Here is a 17,058-nt window from a genome sequence, read left to right on the forward strand (position 1 = left end):
AGCCAAAAATGAAAATATTTTGTTTTGGAAGATTCATTTTCTTCTAGAATCAGAATGCACTCATGGTTAGAAAAGAAAATAATATAATGTACGTTAATGGAGAAATGCAACAGGAAATGAACTTCACTCAGAAGACATACACTCTTATTTGTGAAATTTACAATAAAAACTACATCAAAACTACAAATATGACACTTTCCCATAAAAAAATCGAGAAAATGATATATCAAACAAAACACGTGGATTTACTCACAATGTGCATCTTTATCAATCTTTTCATTATAATATAGTAACCAGCATACATATATTATGGAAATTCGTAGAAGATTTATCGTAAAGTGTTATTTTCTTTTTATACATTTAAGAAATATTCTTATAAAAATTTCTTGTTACCCAAAGAAACACAAACAATAAACAAAAAATAATTCTATCAATCTACATAGTCCATTTATATAAGCAAAGGAAAAATCTGATGCATGTTGAATTTCTCTCGGATAAAGATAAATGTCTCGCTGAGCGGTATTTTGAATCCGCGTTTTATCGCTGATTGCAGTATATGTTTTCCGTAGTACTTAGAACATGATCATACACGGCCTTGATCACCAGGCGATATTCGTCCTGAAAATAGATAAATAAATCAAAAACGTTTTTTTTCTTTGTCTTTTTCGTAATAAAAAAAAAGTCCAACACCTGAAGTGTATGTACGTGTATTTACGAATGCTGAAATTAATTCTGTAGTGTAATATCTACTCCAGAGCCTCATTCTGACTTACTAGATTTGAACAGAGTTCTGGTCTTCTAACTTGCAATTGTCTCACAGCAGTAAAGACATCAACACTGTCATCCATGTTAATTTGCTGTATCACGTTGTGAAGGGCACAGAATGCACCACAAAGTGACGCCCCGTCGCTACAGAGAAAGAGAAAATATAATAAGACGCATTGCTGTATTACTAAAACAATGGGGGCGATTACAGAAGGAAATGAGATTAATTTACACTCTCTATGAATGCTTCTTGAAAATTCTTGAAAATAAAATGCATATGACCCTTCACAATATTGACCTCAAATTTTAACGAAAGTGATGTTTTATATCTTCTTTAATAGACTTTTTTTTTAAATTGAAGAATTGTAAGAATGTAAGTAAGTGCTTTATTGTAAAGAAATAAACTTGAACTTAAATTGAAAACCTGCTTATAACTGTGATAGGATTCTCTTTTTCAACACCCAGTGCAGCTGAAACAAGACTCCGGAGTTGAGAAGTGTCAAGAGGAGTCCCGGATGTTTTTATGCTGACCTTTGGTTCTACTATTGTCACAGGATGAGCTTCCTCTTCACTCTATGAAAACATGTAAATGCTGTAAATCTTTTTTTTCCCCCATGTTTCCAGAATCACTGGTCAAATGTAGAAAAATGTGAAACACAAAAGGGAAACTTAACACATTGATATAAAATACGTAATGTAAATATCTAATCTTTACATTCTTCTGCAGGATGTGAACGATAGTGATGTTTACGTCAGTTTCAGAATTTGATTGAAAGTGAACAGTGAATGGCGAGTTCGTCTTAGAAGAAGAAGAGGGACTTGGTAACCACACCTTACTCTACAGAAATAAAAAAAATTGTGCATAGTAGATATATGATCAGTAAGTTATAAAATCTAACCAATATGATCAAGATAAACATCCATCAATTATCTTGAACTCTTTTACTTTTTTATAAAAGTAGGGAACCATGCAATGTATTAATAAAAAAAAACAAAGAAATCGTCAACATCTGTTTTTAACATAAAAATTCAAAATTTTAACTTGATCATTTCAAAAGAAATTTGTCCATTCATAAATATAAAATTAAGAACACACAGTAACATACAAAATTAAAAAAAAAAGTGTACGTAAGTTTTAGTCAAATGCTTAATATCACACACCGAGTCTACTTTGAACAGTGGATCCATACATATTACAATGTCAGACTCGTGATCATTGAGCAGGCGTAGGAAGTCAACAGCGTCCTTTACCGTTGGATACTGCGTCACTATGAACCCTTTATTGTTGGTGTATGACTATAGGAAAAAAAAAACAGAAAAACAAAGAAAAAGACTTTGAAGTGGATTATTGTAGGAGTGCAAAATGAGTAAGGACAATTTTGATCAAACACCTCTTAAGTACATATTAAGCAAAAAAGAGAAAAATAACAAAAATTCATCCCTTTTGATAGTTGAAGTTGTTAAAAAATAAAAGCTATGCACTTCTCCATTATTTATTTAAACATGAAATTTTTGCGTTTTGCAGAATATAAACTTCGTGTACACTTACCGGTGTGATGATGGCGTTGATAAAGTTCCCTCGTTTGGGAAGAGCAGACGAAAGATGTACGCTGTATTTATCCACTAATTTAGGGGAAAAAATGAAATTGTATAGAACATTTTGCATGTCTTAGAACTGTAAAAACGATAAAAAGGTGTTCCTAAATCAAAAGGAAATTAATACAATGAATCATTATCTTCAATACATTAGAATATTGATTTTACTTAATAATTTTCTAAACACTGCTCATCCATAAATCAAAATTTCAAATTCCTTTAAGTGAAATGAAAGTAAAATTTATCATATTTACTTACGGGGCAGTATACCATTAAAATATATATCACCACAGCTTTCCTTCACAAGCTTGAAATCAGCATCGCTATATGTGGGTCGTATTTTCATTAAAAGCTTAATAAACAAACATAATAAAAATTTCTTTTAAAAAAAGGACTGTGAAGTTATCTTTAGGGTCATTATGTCATGAAAGTAAGAAAGTGAGTTCAAAATAAGTTAATATCTTCCTGCTCTTTTCAATGGTATCAAACTCATTAACTTCTGTTAAATGGTTAATATTTTATCAAACAGTTCTCAGAACTTTTCAAATGTCCCTTATGCGTTTATTCCTTCAAAATACCGATACAATTTTAATTTATTTTCTTAAAAGAAATATTTTCTCTGTTTTATTGTTTGTGGTTTTTTTGGTCCCTTGTTCCTTCTGCCTACATAAACCTTTGCAAGACATTTAATAACATAATGCACCTGAAATTCTTTTCGCAATGTACTCTGATTGGCTGGTTTGTCTGTCACCATGGCTTCTGCCTTTTTAGTAAATTCATCAATAGTTGTGCTGTTGACTTGGGATTTGAATATTTCATTTAAAGCTAGAAAAATGGTCATGTACTGTTCCTGCAAAATAAATATATTATTAAATTTTATATAACACAACTTTAAAATAATCTTTCTCAGCTAATTCACTTTTGCTTGAAAAATACAAAATGTCTGAATAACGTAATTAAATTATTTGAATGGGAAAACTTAATTCTTCAACTTCAGAAGCGAATTATTTATCTACTATTTTCAGTAACAATTAATCGGTATAAGTACATGGCTCTAATGATCAATTATCGATAATACTCCCCGAGTAATCTTGAAATAATGATTTCTTTTTTGGCAAGCTTTTATCTCTACATTTACATTTTGCAATTCCTGATAGCTTTTTCTCTTCAAACTCAGAAGCACATTTTATAAGAAGCCCACGGGTACATCGCTCACCTGAGCACTCTGGCTAAGAAAAAAGCAGAAATCGGCTCATTATAGAAAAGTTTACATATATAAGTACCGGTAGTCCAAACCTATCCACCTGGGATTGGGCATGATTTGAATAAAATTGAATCTACACTCACTAATGATGCTTCCATATTGTTGACTAACCTTGGCTTTAGAAGTGTTTTTTTTTAATTCCTGTACCTTTGATATACTTTTTGTGGCCCACCTTATCCCGGGAGACATGATTTGAACATACTTGAATCTACACTATCTGAGGATGTTTCTGATCTAATTTGACTATATTTTTGGTTTTCCTGCCCTTCATCAGATTTTTAAAAGATACTTCGAATTCCTATTTAGAAATATTCCAATGTATAACTTTGATCTTCTGTTGGGGCACACTTATATGATTTGAACAAACTTAAATCTGATTTTCCTTAGGTTGCTTCTATATAAATATGTCCAATTGTGGCATTTCTGTTTTGAAACGGAGACTTTTTAAAGATTGTTCATATTTAATGCTACGTAAAACTTTCATCGACCTTGGGGCCTCACCGTACCCTGGGGGGTCATGATTAAAAAAAAATAAATAAATTAACACTACCACTGCATACTTTTACACATAATTTTTATACTCAGTGGCCCATTAGTTTTTCAGATTTTTTTTTTTCAGAAGATGCCATTATTTTTTTTCCACTTATTCATAATTAACAACTCTTGGACATAGACATGACGTTTCCGTTGAAGAATCTTGAATTCCCTTTATACAAGGATACTTTGTGGCAAGTTTGGTTGAAGTTTGCAGATTGGTTCTTGTAAAGAAGTCGAAAATGTGAAAAGCTTAGAGACAGATAAACGGACAAACGGACGCCGGACGAAGTGTGATCAGAATAGATCACTTTAGTCTCTGGCTCAGATAAGCGGAAAAACTTATAACAATTCATGTTAATGTTAAATAAAAGAATAAACCAACAAAAGAAATAAAACAAAAGGGCCATGGGCCACAACGCTCACCCGGATAACTTTGGCCTCCCTGTTCTTCACCAGATTTTCCCCCTTGCAATGCTTAATGTTGCCCCATCCTACCCCTCGGGGTAGTGATTTGTACAATATAGAATCTACATTATCTCAGGAAGCTTCCATATATTTCAGCTTCCAGCTTTTTTGACCCAGTGGTTTTTGAGAAGAAGATTTTTAAAGATTTTTCCTATATATTTCAAAGTAAAATTTAGATTCCCTATTGTGACCCAAGGAAGGAAATTTTTCTTTCACAAAAATTTAAGAAAAAAAAATTTAAACAAGTGTAGATATGATGAGAATTTCAGAATTAAAATAAAAATATTTCCTTGAACTGTTAAAAAAGAATTTTGAGTTGGGTCAGGTTAAACAGACATTTAAAAAAAAGATGATCCCAGAAATGTATTTTCCTTTTTAGAAAGGAACACTTTCTAAATGAAAAAAGACTTACGTATGTTTGGACCATATTCATCCTGTTTTCTCTCATCTTCTTGACATATTCCGCTACGTTAACTTTTCCTGTCTTTCTTCCTATCTGATTCAGGACGTCTAGTGCTATGTACGTTCCCGTTCTACCGATTCCCGCACTAAAGACAGAAAAAAAATGGGAAAAAAGTCATGTTTAATTAAGGCACATGAACTGAAGGAACGTCTTTATGATCAATTAACTTAATCCATAGTACTATAGGAGTACCGAAGTTCAGTTATAAGATATATTAATCCTGATTTAAAAAAAAAAATCTTTTCCCAAATATTAACTTTCTGGAAAACGTGGATAAATCTCTTATTTGTTTTGTTTTACCTGCAATGTACAACTGTTTGAGAGTTTCTCTGATTAGTTCGGGTCACATGATCAAGGAAGACGACAAGGCATAGTGGATCTGGGGTTCCATGGTCTGGCCAAGATGTATAATGGTACTGGGTAACAACACGGGACTCAATTGTCTGAAAATTCGTAAAATTCCTCATTGTTAGGTTTAATGTGTCTTGTACTTTTATGTTTAATATATGCTGGCTCATTCAAGAACTCTTATGTTCTGTGAGAATATTTCTCCTATAGTGGCATATATCAAACTCAATAAATAAAACATGAAGTGTAAACCTTATGCTTTTCACTCAGGACAGTGACATAAGGGTTATTTCGACTTTTTTAAAGATAATGGTTTCTGTTGTAACTTTCGTATCCAGTACCATGCACTGGCCCACAGGATGAAACTGCCATTCAGTTAACGGAAAGAAAACTAAAAGATTACTGAAAGATGACTGAATGGCAGAATTCTGCCATTCAGTCATCTTTCCAAACCTTTCAGTTACCATGCATTCAGTTGACTGAAAGGTGTAGTTTCATCCTGTGGGGTGATGGACAATCCTTAACCTGTTTTAAAAGTTGTTTTAGGTATGAATGAGCCACAAATTAAGACGGATGTTCTATATTATTTTGTTAGTGATAACCGCGTACAAGGATTCACATGTAATGTCGTTTATGATTTGATTTTAATATAGCATGTACCTTAAATTCTCAATTTTGACAATCCGGCAATAGAAAAGTCAAAACTTATACAGAATGTCATAGTCTCGCCTGCCGTGAACAAAACTTTTAAACTTTTACCCCGCATAAGTGACTGTGTCATCAGATCTAGGAGTAACAACATAAGTTCCTCTATTTCCGTGTCTCAACAAAAAATCTTATTCCATGTCTTTGAATTTATTCTGTCTTTTTACCCATTAATTAGATATGTGAACGTCCAACATAAAACTGTGATTTCTTTACTAAAATTGCTATGAATTTTAAAAAGATATTAGACGGTAAATATAAACTCACCTCTTTATGGTTCACACTCAATTTTCGAATGATGTAAAATGCGTACACCTTTTCATCAGTCAATTTCACTGATACGCTTCCATAGTTGATATGTCTGTTAGCGGCGGGCCAGTACTGAGTGCATTTTGTCTAAACAAGGAAAAAAAAAATAATTAACTGGAAATTTTATTGAAATACTTTTACACCTTCACCACGCAATTGTGATGTAAAATTAAAATTAACTACATCGTATAAAAAACACGATTAAAATGAAAGTAAACACTGGGGGAAAAATCAGTATATAGTAAAACTAGCTTTTAAGAAAGTCAGATATAATCAATTCTCGATAATAAAGAAGTCAAAATATCCCACCTATCATAAAATTTCTTATATGGATATAGAAAAATTAGGTCAAAGAAAGAAAAAGATATATACAAAGGACTTCGGAATCCTTATAAGCCAATTTTTATTGTATAATATACCTTCATCCCCTCTTTTAGATTGGTCAACATTACAATGGTTGTCACGCGTTCTTGCCAAATCATTGTCCAGAAATCAATTACTGTGTTCTGTTTCGGCCCTATTTAAATCACACAAAAATTCAGTTAGGATTTATCCAATGATAAAATAGAAAGATGTCAATTGCTTTGATCCAAATAATGTCTACTTTCATAAATATATATATATATATATATATATATATATATATATATATATATATATATATATATATATATATATATATATTATTTTGTGCATGTAAAATCGAACCGCAAATAAAAGCTATGTTTTCAAAATATTTATGTACCTTGCGCAGCAATATATTGCTTATCCCTCTCTGTGCCCTAGAAATACATAAAGCAGACATCATTATTCTGTTACGTAACTTGAAAAAAGAAAAGAAATTAAAAAAGAAACTAGACTTAGCTAAATACAAATTTGTACTGTGAAGACTGATTGGCCTAATTGAATATCTTGGCTGTCTTTATCCTGAATTTACGTAGAAAAAACATAAAGAGTGTCAACAAGCGTTTATTGATATTTCAATTGAAGTTTATTTAATTTTTGCATGATTTTTTTTTTTCTATGGAACGGCTGTCACGGTAGCCTAGTGGTAGGGCGTTCCCTTCGTGATCGGGAGGCCCGGGTTCGATTCTCGTTCCCCGCGCCGCGCTGCGTCAAACCTAAGACATTGACATAGGTAGTGACTGTTTCTTCGCCAAGCTCCTCGCATCAGAAGTGAAAGTCACAGGTGTTTCTGATAAGACGTTAAAAAACCGAGGTCCCGTATCACGATAGAAGTTGGCACGAAAGAACCCTTACTGTTCAAGGGCGCTGAGTGTCGAGCATAGACCTACATTAAAGCCCTTAACTGGTATATGGTGACGCCTCCATATAAATGAACAATTCTCGGCTGGGACGTAAAACAAAATACAATCAATAAATCCTTTGAAGAATTAACCTTTGACCTCGTCTAAGTAAGAACTTACATCAATATAGTTGGCGTTTATGTAGTCTGATCCACTCTCTGTCCTCAGTATTACTCTTGAATGATCATCTGTATACAGGAAAACAAATTCACTGTTTGTATTTGAAATATTTAACTTGTATGAAACCAAAAGACAAAACAAAAAATGAAGTACATGTCTTCTAAAATTGAAAAAATGGATTGAAAAATAACAGAACTTGTATTTGTGTATGGAACAAAAAAGTTTTTATATTTCTCTTTTTTATTCAGGTTTTCTCTGATATCTTGATACTTACAAGGAAATGTTGTTTTGAATCTATTTTTAACTATATTTTTATCCATCTTTCCAGCGTCACACTTGTATTGTTCCCCATATGGTAGTGTCTGCAATAGATTTAATATTACTAAAATAATACGGTAAGTGTGTACAATTTAATTTTAAGATTCACTCCAATGAAATTCCTTTGCCGATAGATATTATATTCCGAATCTGCTTAAAATTGATTCAACGGGTCAAGAGAAGAAGCTAAAATGTTTAAATGTTCAGGCGACGCACGACGACTGACGAAAATAGATACAATAGACAACCTAAACCGGGTGTCCTGAAAGAAAATATTTATATATTTATTTATTTATTTAAAATCGATCGGTTCTTACTGCATATTCTTTCTGAAATCCCTCATCTTCATTCATTCTATTTTCTACAATAACTGACTCGAGTTGATTCAAAGGTATATCTCGAATAGTAGCTTCATTAGCGTAAAAATCTCCATAGGGATTCTCTGAATGTATCAACTCATCTTCATCGACATCAGCCTCGTCCCCTTTCTTCTGAGATATTAGAGGTTTTTCATTTTTTGATGCCATGTACTTGTTTCCACTGCTTTTAGATGATGGATCAGTTTTTGAATCAATGTTAGTAAATTCTGTCTCAAGCGCCCCCTTTTTTACTGAAATAGCAAATAAAAAAGGTATATTAAGTCTTTTTATCAATGTGCTGTAGAAAAACACATAGACACATTCGCATTAAAAGTGAATTATTTACTCACAATTCATTGCTCTTTCAGTATAACCCTTTTCGCTACTATTCTTTCTTGAACTTCGCCTTTAATGAAAAAAAAATGTACCTAAAGATAAGAATAATGAAACAAATGACAAATAAGACATAAAAACTAATCGAAATCAATGTATGCATTACGTGCAGAAGATACATCAGGTGTATCAGGGGCAAAGGTTACCTTCTTAAAACTATAACCACTATCAAAACAACGACAAATGCCACAACAAAACCCGAAATCCCTCCGATGACTGCACCCATGTTATTATTTTCACTTGTTTGTGGTGATATGTTCTGCAAAATATTGTGAAATATGCTTTAAGTTATTAATCTTATTATTGATTTTCAAAACCTCATTCACCATTTTCCACATCTATATTTTACAATGAATTTACATTTTCAATAAATCTCTTTATAATGCTTTATTACAGTTTGTGATAAGCAGTTGTTTCATGGGATCTTAATAAAAGAGAAATGTAGCACTAAGACGAAATGATGCTACTTACTGGGCAGTTTCCAGTGATAGAGTTACATGTACTATTAACACAAATTGTGCTGCAGTTCTCCATGCAGTCGAAGCCAAATGTTCCCGGAAAACACACTGTAGTAAAAAAAAAAAGATATTTTATATTATTTTATTTACCCAAAATAAATAGAAAAATCAAGAAAGTGTTAATAGTCAAGCAGATGATATGCAAGTATGAAGACAAAATATTTTTTGGGGAAAAAAAATTATACCCGCTGTACAGTAAAGGTCTTTATATCCCTTTGTGCATCCAGCTGGACATTTCCCATTAATATGGTGACAATTTGCTTTATCTCGACAGTTACCACAGGTCTGGTTACAGTTTTGTCCGTACGTTTTGTTACCACATTCTAAAATGGCAACAAAATATTTTTTTAAAAAAGAAGGAGAACAAGAGGCCTATGAGCCACATCGCTCATCTGAGCACTTTTGTTTAAGAAATGCAGAGATCAGTTCAATATTGAAAAGTCTCAATATATAAGTGGCTCCTACTTACCCCGGGAGGGGCACGGGAGGGGTCATGATGTTAACAAACTTGAATCTTCAATACCTGAGGATGCTTCCATATTTATTTGACTAATCATGGCTTTAAAAGATTTTTAAAGACTTTCACATCTATATTTTTATGCAAAAGTTTAATCTCTTATTGTCGATCCGCCCTGCCCCCGGGAGTCATATTTTGAACAAATTTGATACCCGAGGGTGACTCCATATTAATATGACCATTCATGGCTTAGTTTGCTGTTCTTGAGGAAAACATTTTTAAGACTTTTTTCTACATATTTCTATGTAAATATTTGATCCCAATTGAGACCCCACCCTATTCCCCAAGGTCATGATTTGGAGAAACTTGAATTTACCCTACCTTAGGATGCTTCTTTATGAATATGACTAATCATGGATTTTTTCGTTGTAGTTAAGAAGATTTTTAAAGATTTTCCCTATGTTTTCACTTGTAAAACTTTGACCGCCCATTGTGGTCCAATGTACTCCCAGGGGACATGGAACAAAATTGATTCTACACTACCTAAGGATTCTTCCATATAAATATGATTTATCAGGGCTTTATGAGAGGAAGTCGAAAATGTGAAAAGTCTACAGAAGACGCACTACAGACGGACGCCGGACACTTTTCAATATGAAAAGCTCACTTGAGCCTTTGACTCAGGTGAGCTAATAAAAAGGATTTTATAAGTAAACCTGAAAATCTCTATACATTCCCTTATATCCATATCTGTGTACAGAGCTGACATTGTCGTAAAAATCATACAAACTGAAAATACTTACTATTTTGGCATTGAAGTCCTTCCCAGCCTATCTGACATCCGTCTTTGCATTCTCCAGTCGTTCTATTACATCTGTTCGGTACACCACAGTTAACACTACAGTTTTGTTTGCAGTTAATACCGAATGTCCCATCCGTGCAAGCTGAAATTTATCCAGAATGTCTCAATTCTCTTCAATGAATCAATTGTGTTTTCATTTGGAATGCATAACGGATATTACCGGTTTCAGTAAGTGATTTGAATAACTCTAAATACAGGAGAAAATATATTTCACCTGTATAACAGAATCCTCCTTTGTAACCATGGTTACAGCCTTCAAGACATGTCCCATTGATGTGATGACATTGTTTATATCCCAGACAGGCTCCACAGTCAAGTCTGCAACCATCCCCGTACTTCCTACCATCGCATTCTATTGACACATATTTAAAATAATCGATGTTATTCATAATGAAAACAGCTTTGGGATATAACATTAAGCAGTGTTCTAAATATGGCATTGCATTGGTTAATCAAGAGGTCCATGGGCTACATCGCTCACCTGAGCACATTGGCTAGGCAAAAGAACAAATCAGCTCAGTAGTGAAAAGATTACCGGGGAGGGGGGGGGGGGGGCTTGAATTTTAAACTACCTGATGATGCTTCAATGTCAATATACAGGTAACAAATGGCTTTGTTGTAATTGAGAAGAAGATTTAAAAAAAAAAAAAAATTCCCATATATTCCTTTGTAAAAATTTCATCCCCCATTGTGGCTCCTCCCTATCCCAGAGGTCATCATTTGAACAAAATTGAATTTACACTACCTGAGGATGCTTCCATATCAAAATGACTAAACAATATTTTCAGTTCTTGAGAAGAAGATATTTTCCTACAGTATATGTTCCTATGTAAAATTTTCGATCCTCCATTGTGGTCCGACCCTATCCCCGGGGTCATCATTTTAACAAACTTGAATCTACACTACCTGAGAATACTTACATATCAAAATGACTAGTCATGGCTTTGCAGTTCTTCAGTAGAACATATTTTCCTTTATATTTCTATTAAAGATTTTGATCCTCCATTGTTGCCCAACCTTCCCCCGGGGGTCCTGATTTGAACAAAATAAAATCTACGCTACCTGAGGATGCTTCGACATAAATATGATCAATCAGGGCTTTGCTGTTCCTGAGAAGAAGAGTTTTAAAGATTTTTCTTATATATTTTTATTTAAAACTTTGATCCTCCTTTGTGGTCCCACCCTACCCCCGGGGGTCATGATTTGAACAAATCTGAATCTACACTACCTGAGGATACTTCCATATAAATATGACTCAGCATGTCTTTGCTGTTCTTGAGAAGAACATTTTTAGATTTTTCCTATATAATTCTAAGTAAAACTTTGATCCTCCATTGTGGCCCAATCCTACCCCCGGGGGTCATGATTTGAGCAAACTTGAATCTACACTAACTGAGGATGCTTCTATATAAATAAGACTCATCATGGCTCAACTGTTCTTGAGAAGAAGATTTTTAATGATTTTTCTGATATATTTCTATGTAAAACTTTTATCCTCCATTGTGGCCCCGCCCTACCCCCAGGGGTCATGATTTGAACAAACTTGAATCTACACTACCTGAGGATGCTTCCATAAAAATATGATTCATTATGGCTTTGCTGCTCTTGAGAGGATTTGAACAAATTGAATCTACACTACCTGAGGATGCTTCCATAAAAATATGATTCATTATGGCTTTGCTGCTCTTGAGAAGATTTTTAAAGGTTTTTCCAATACATTTCTATGAAAAACTTTGATCCTCCATTGTGGCCCCGCCCTACCCCCGGGGGTCATGAGTAGAACAAATTTGAATCTATAGTCCCTGAGGATGCTTCCACATGAGTTTCAGCTTTCCTGGCCCTGCGGTTCTTGAGAAGAAGATTTTTAAAAGATGCTATTATTTTTTCACTAATTCTTCATTATCTCCCCTTGAAAGAGGACGTGGCCCTTCATTTGAACAAACTTGATTCCCCTTTATCCGAGGGTACTTTGTGGCAACTTTGGTTGAAGTTTGCCCAGTGGTTCTTTTGAAGAAGTCGAAAATATTAAAAGTTTACAGACAGACAGACGGATAGACGGACAGCTAGACGGAAGGTGGACAAAAAGTGATCAGAAAAGCTCACTTGAGCCTTCGGCTCAGGTGAGCTTAAAAAATGAAATTTGATATGTTTTCTCTAAGATTGACTCCTTGAAAAGGAAGTAAACTAGTAAATACCATTTGATTGTCCTTTTGTATCTGTCCATCACTGATCATGAGTCATTGCGTATTTTTAGCATCCTCTAGGTACATATATATGTGTACATGTTTTGAAAAATGTGCAAAATTTTGTGAATTATTTCTTAACCAAGGTTGACCAGGGTCATAATATGATACAGTTTGTGGATCGTTATACAAAGTTTTATTTATGCTCAAACTCTACATTGTAAGACAAAATCTTTTTTAAAAAAAATTGTAATAACTAAAGGAGCACATAGGTCTTATTCTCCAATGCATTAGAATACCGTTATGTCGGGTTTTTAATAATGATGGTTTAAAAATAATTTTATCAAGCATTCTGAGATTATTGCATAAGCAAAATGCTAGTCCTCTACCGGCAATTGTAATGCTGGTTCCCCTAAAACTTTAAAAAAAAAAAAAAACCGAAATTATGAAGGCAGACTCACGTACCAAAAAGCAGCTTAATATTTTCAAGTGTTAAGGGAAAAGTGTGGAAAACCAAGTGGGGAATCTGGTTCCCCTTAGACGTTTAAAAGGACATAAGTCAGTCAAAAATCATCGAGGCGGAACGAAAACCATAATTGATATATATCTCAAGGTACAATCGCATGCCAAAAATCAGCTCAATATCTGCAAGTGTTTAGACAAAAAGCGCGGAAAACTAATCGGGATCGTCTGATAGACAGACAGACAAACAGACAGAACGACAAGGGGTACACCTAGAGTCCCCTCCGGTTTAGGATAGAGGACTAATAACTGACTGTAAAACAGTTTTAATTTATTTTCTCATTCGTCTAAATCTGTTTTCTGTTCTTTGTGCAAAAATAATAATAATAATAGTATATATATAAAAAAAAATAAGAATAATAAAATTAAATTAAATTTAAAAAAAAAGATCATAATTCTTGATAATTTGTGCATTTGACTATAGAAATCTGTATTTGAATTTCGATTCTTTTAGAATTGTCTTTTTTTTTTTGATAATGATATGTTTCTTTTTTATTCAATAACGATTTATTTAATGTTTTCTTTTCTACCTAATCATTTAGAAACACATCATCTATATGACTCAACTTGAGTATGTTTCATGTACACGTACATTAACCGATACTCATTATGTTCAAATTCTATTCGTTCACAATCCAAATACCTTTTGTGCAGAATGGTCCTTTCCAACCGGTTTTACAAGGAGAAGTACATTGTCCCTTGAATCTGTCACATGTTTCACAATTATTGCACTTTTCCGAACAGTTTTTTCCATACCAACCACTAGGGCAAGCTGAAGATAAAAAAGGACATGTAATTCAGGATGGAAAATGTTTTCACTTTTGACGAAGAAAGATCACTGAAATATACCTTTTTAATGTAAGAGGATTGTTTACAGTTTGGGTAACACTATGAGATAAGATACTGATGACTAATTGTGATAACAAAATCTGAGAAGATGATAAAACAAACACATCGTAATAGTTGCGATAAAAATAAAAGAGGAAGAAGAATTCTGAAAATAATCAAGAAAAAATATTGAAAGCAGAATACATCACTTAATAGTGTTACTATGGGATCACATCTATACTAAATATGATACGCACAAGTCTAGAATTCTTTGAAGATTTTGATATTGTAAAATTGTTTTTATAAAATATCAATGCCATAGTCTCGGTTAAAAATAAATCTGAATTTCATTTCGTTCTTTCTCCTCTGAATGCCCTTAAAATTTTGCATAAGCCCTCCCTTTTCGATATTTTTATATTTATCTACTTTAAAATTTTGATTAATAGAATGTCTTGTTTCCGATCAATAAGATGATTTTTTTTTTCGATTATCAAAAAATGATATAACTGTGAAAAGCAATTAGACAAACACTAAGAAATAAAATACGTATTAAGGTATTATATAGGAATATTTACATTTGCAAATGCTTTCTTTTATATAACACTATTAAAAGCATCGCGTATCTATATCCGTATAAACACGGGTTCCTCGCGTCATAAACGTTCGGCGTAATTTCTCAGTGACGTCATAAAGGGTCGACGCGCAATTAGTGGATCAAACACTGATTGTTTGAAAAATGAAACGTTTCAAGCGTTAAAGATTATAATCAGGCAAATATAAAATATGAATAAGTCACCAATGTAAATATAAGTAATAAGGTATCATTTTAAAACATCTATCGGGCTATAAATACGGGTTGGTACGAGATCAAATTTACCATAAAGCCCTTCGGGCTTTATGGAATTTGATCTCGTGACCAACCCGTATTTATAACCCGATAGATGTTTAAAAATGATACCTTATTTCTTAAAGAAATTCGGAAGAAATCCAACATTTTTTTCCCTAAGGATATTACATACATATATTGCATTTATCTCCATACACTCCAGCGTCACATCCGTTTGTACAGCTTCCGTTGATATGGTGACAGGTAACTCCATCGCTACAGTTTCCACACCGTTCGTTGCACAGTTCTCCATAAAATTTATGGTCACACGCTTATTTTATGTTAAAAAATGAAATTAATGAAATATAATTTCTAAGTATAATAGTGTTGATCGCAAATAAACGAGATGGATACAACTAAGTGAAACATACGTTGTTCACATTGATGTCCTTTGTACCCAGGTTTACATCCCTCACAGACACCCGACTGTATGTGACAATATCTACAGTTTGAGTCAGGACAAGGGAGAGAACAATCAGATCCAAAATATTCAGGTGACCGGCATCCTAATTAAAAAGTAGACTTTTATATTTCTTTAAGTTGATAGTATTCTTACATCAAGGTCTAATCCAATCAAATAGTGGGTTTAAATTCCACCTACCATATATTTCTACTTCACATAGTTCAGCAAATGCCTCATTAGGATGATAATCATCAGGGTATTTTTTTCCTTGAAGTCTTTCATTATAATAGATAACGTACTGGCCATGCGCAGGGCAAGTGATGTTGATATGGTCGGGTATGGAATATCTAGTAAAATTTGTGTCATGGAAACATAACTTCCCATGACTTCTCTCTGTTGTGTTCGAGATGTAGACAGAAAATCCCAAAAACCGTCTAGTGTATGCGTTGTTCTCATCTGTTTATACAACAATGTAAGATATGAATTTACCATTATTTTCTTTGTGAAATAAAATAAAAATTAAGTGGATCGTTTATTGTAAATCGCTTCTCTCCCTTGTTGCGTGACGTCATAAGAGACAACGAGAAATAGAAAGTACAAACTATATATGCCGAGTTTGGAACATTATCGTTGGAAAGAGGTTGCATGTGCGCTTTTAACTGTACCAATAAATCGGGACAAGACCTGAGTTTGTATTTATTGCCTGAGGACCCAAAATGGAGAAAAATATGGACATTAAAATTGAATAGAGATGGTTTTGAACTCAATTTACATGCGAAGCTTTCTAAGCGACATTTATTATTGACCATTTTCCAGTTTTATGTTAAGCACACAGGCTCGTAGGTCAGTTGGCGGGGGGGGGGGGGGGGGAGGGGCACAGCCAAATATTTAAATATTTTAAGTTGTGGGACACTACTATCAACTTAAAAAAAAATCAAAAATTCCTTGACAGGCCAAAAAAAAAAAAAAAAAAATAATAATAATATTAAAGTCTTTTTATTGAGGGGGCACAAGCATACAGAAGCTAGGTTTTCTATAGTACATGACTATGTATTCTAATTATCGGCAAAATTGTTCCGGGGGGGGGGGGGGGCTAGTTCCTACGGCCATGACATAAAATGATTCGGGAAGGTCTATGTTTTATTTAAAATTTCAAAGTAAGTTACACAAAATCACAAGCACTTGACGAATTGTTGGTGTACATACCCCCCCCCCCCCCAATACCTACTGAGAAATTTTTTTTCTTCCCGAGGCACTGATCATGCTGATATACAGTAACGGTATATCAGCATGATCAGTGCCTCGGGAAAATTTTTTTTTATTTTTTATTATTTTTTTTTTATTATTATGTACGACATACCATTTGCATAACGAACTGGTGATTCAAAAAAGGTTTGTATGTGTGTATGCTTTTGTAATTATAACGAAAAGTGGTTCATTTGATAGCGAA

The 17,058-nt window shown here is 33.5% G+C and overlaps 1 protein-coding gene across 1 annotated transcript; it reads right to left on the reverse strand.

The window, feature by feature from the left end:
* Positions 1 to 422: 422 nt before the first annotated feature.
* On the reverse strand, positions 423 to 15,419 carry LOC133203186 (receptor-type tyrosine-protein phosphatase epsilon-like). Its single transcript, XM_061339027.1, has 17 exons — positions 15,408 to 15,419; positions 8,515 to 8,673; positions 8,154 to 8,241; positions 7,880 to 7,947; positions 7,198 to 7,234; positions 6,872 to 6,969; positions 6,411 to 6,539; positions 5,391 to 5,533; positions 5,040 to 5,175; positions 3,065 to 3,211; positions 2,620 to 2,713; positions 2,315 to 2,388; positions 1,927 to 2,061; positions 1,481 to 1,603; positions 1,190 to 1,338; positions 774 to 909; positions 423 to 618 (listed from the first exon to the last, which is right to left on the reverse strand). The coding sequence occupies exons 1-17, from the start codon at positions 15,417 to 15,419 to the stop codon at positions 538 to 540; spliced, it is 1,809 nt and encodes a 602-aa protein (XP_061195011.1). The 3' UTR covers positions 423 to 537.
* Positions 15,420 to 17,058: the final 1,639 nt, after the last annotated feature.

Source organism: Saccostrea echinata, unplaced genomic scaffold (genome assembly GCF_033153115.1).
Source record: "Saccostrea echinata isolate AGI-Se365-2 ecotype Australia unplaced genomic scaffold, CSIRO_AGI_Sech_v1 ptg000048l, whole genome shotgun sequence".
In the NCBI taxonomy this organism is placed as follows: Eukaryota; Metazoa; Mollusca; class Bivalvia; order Ostreida; family Ostreidae; genus Saccostrea; species Saccostrea echinata.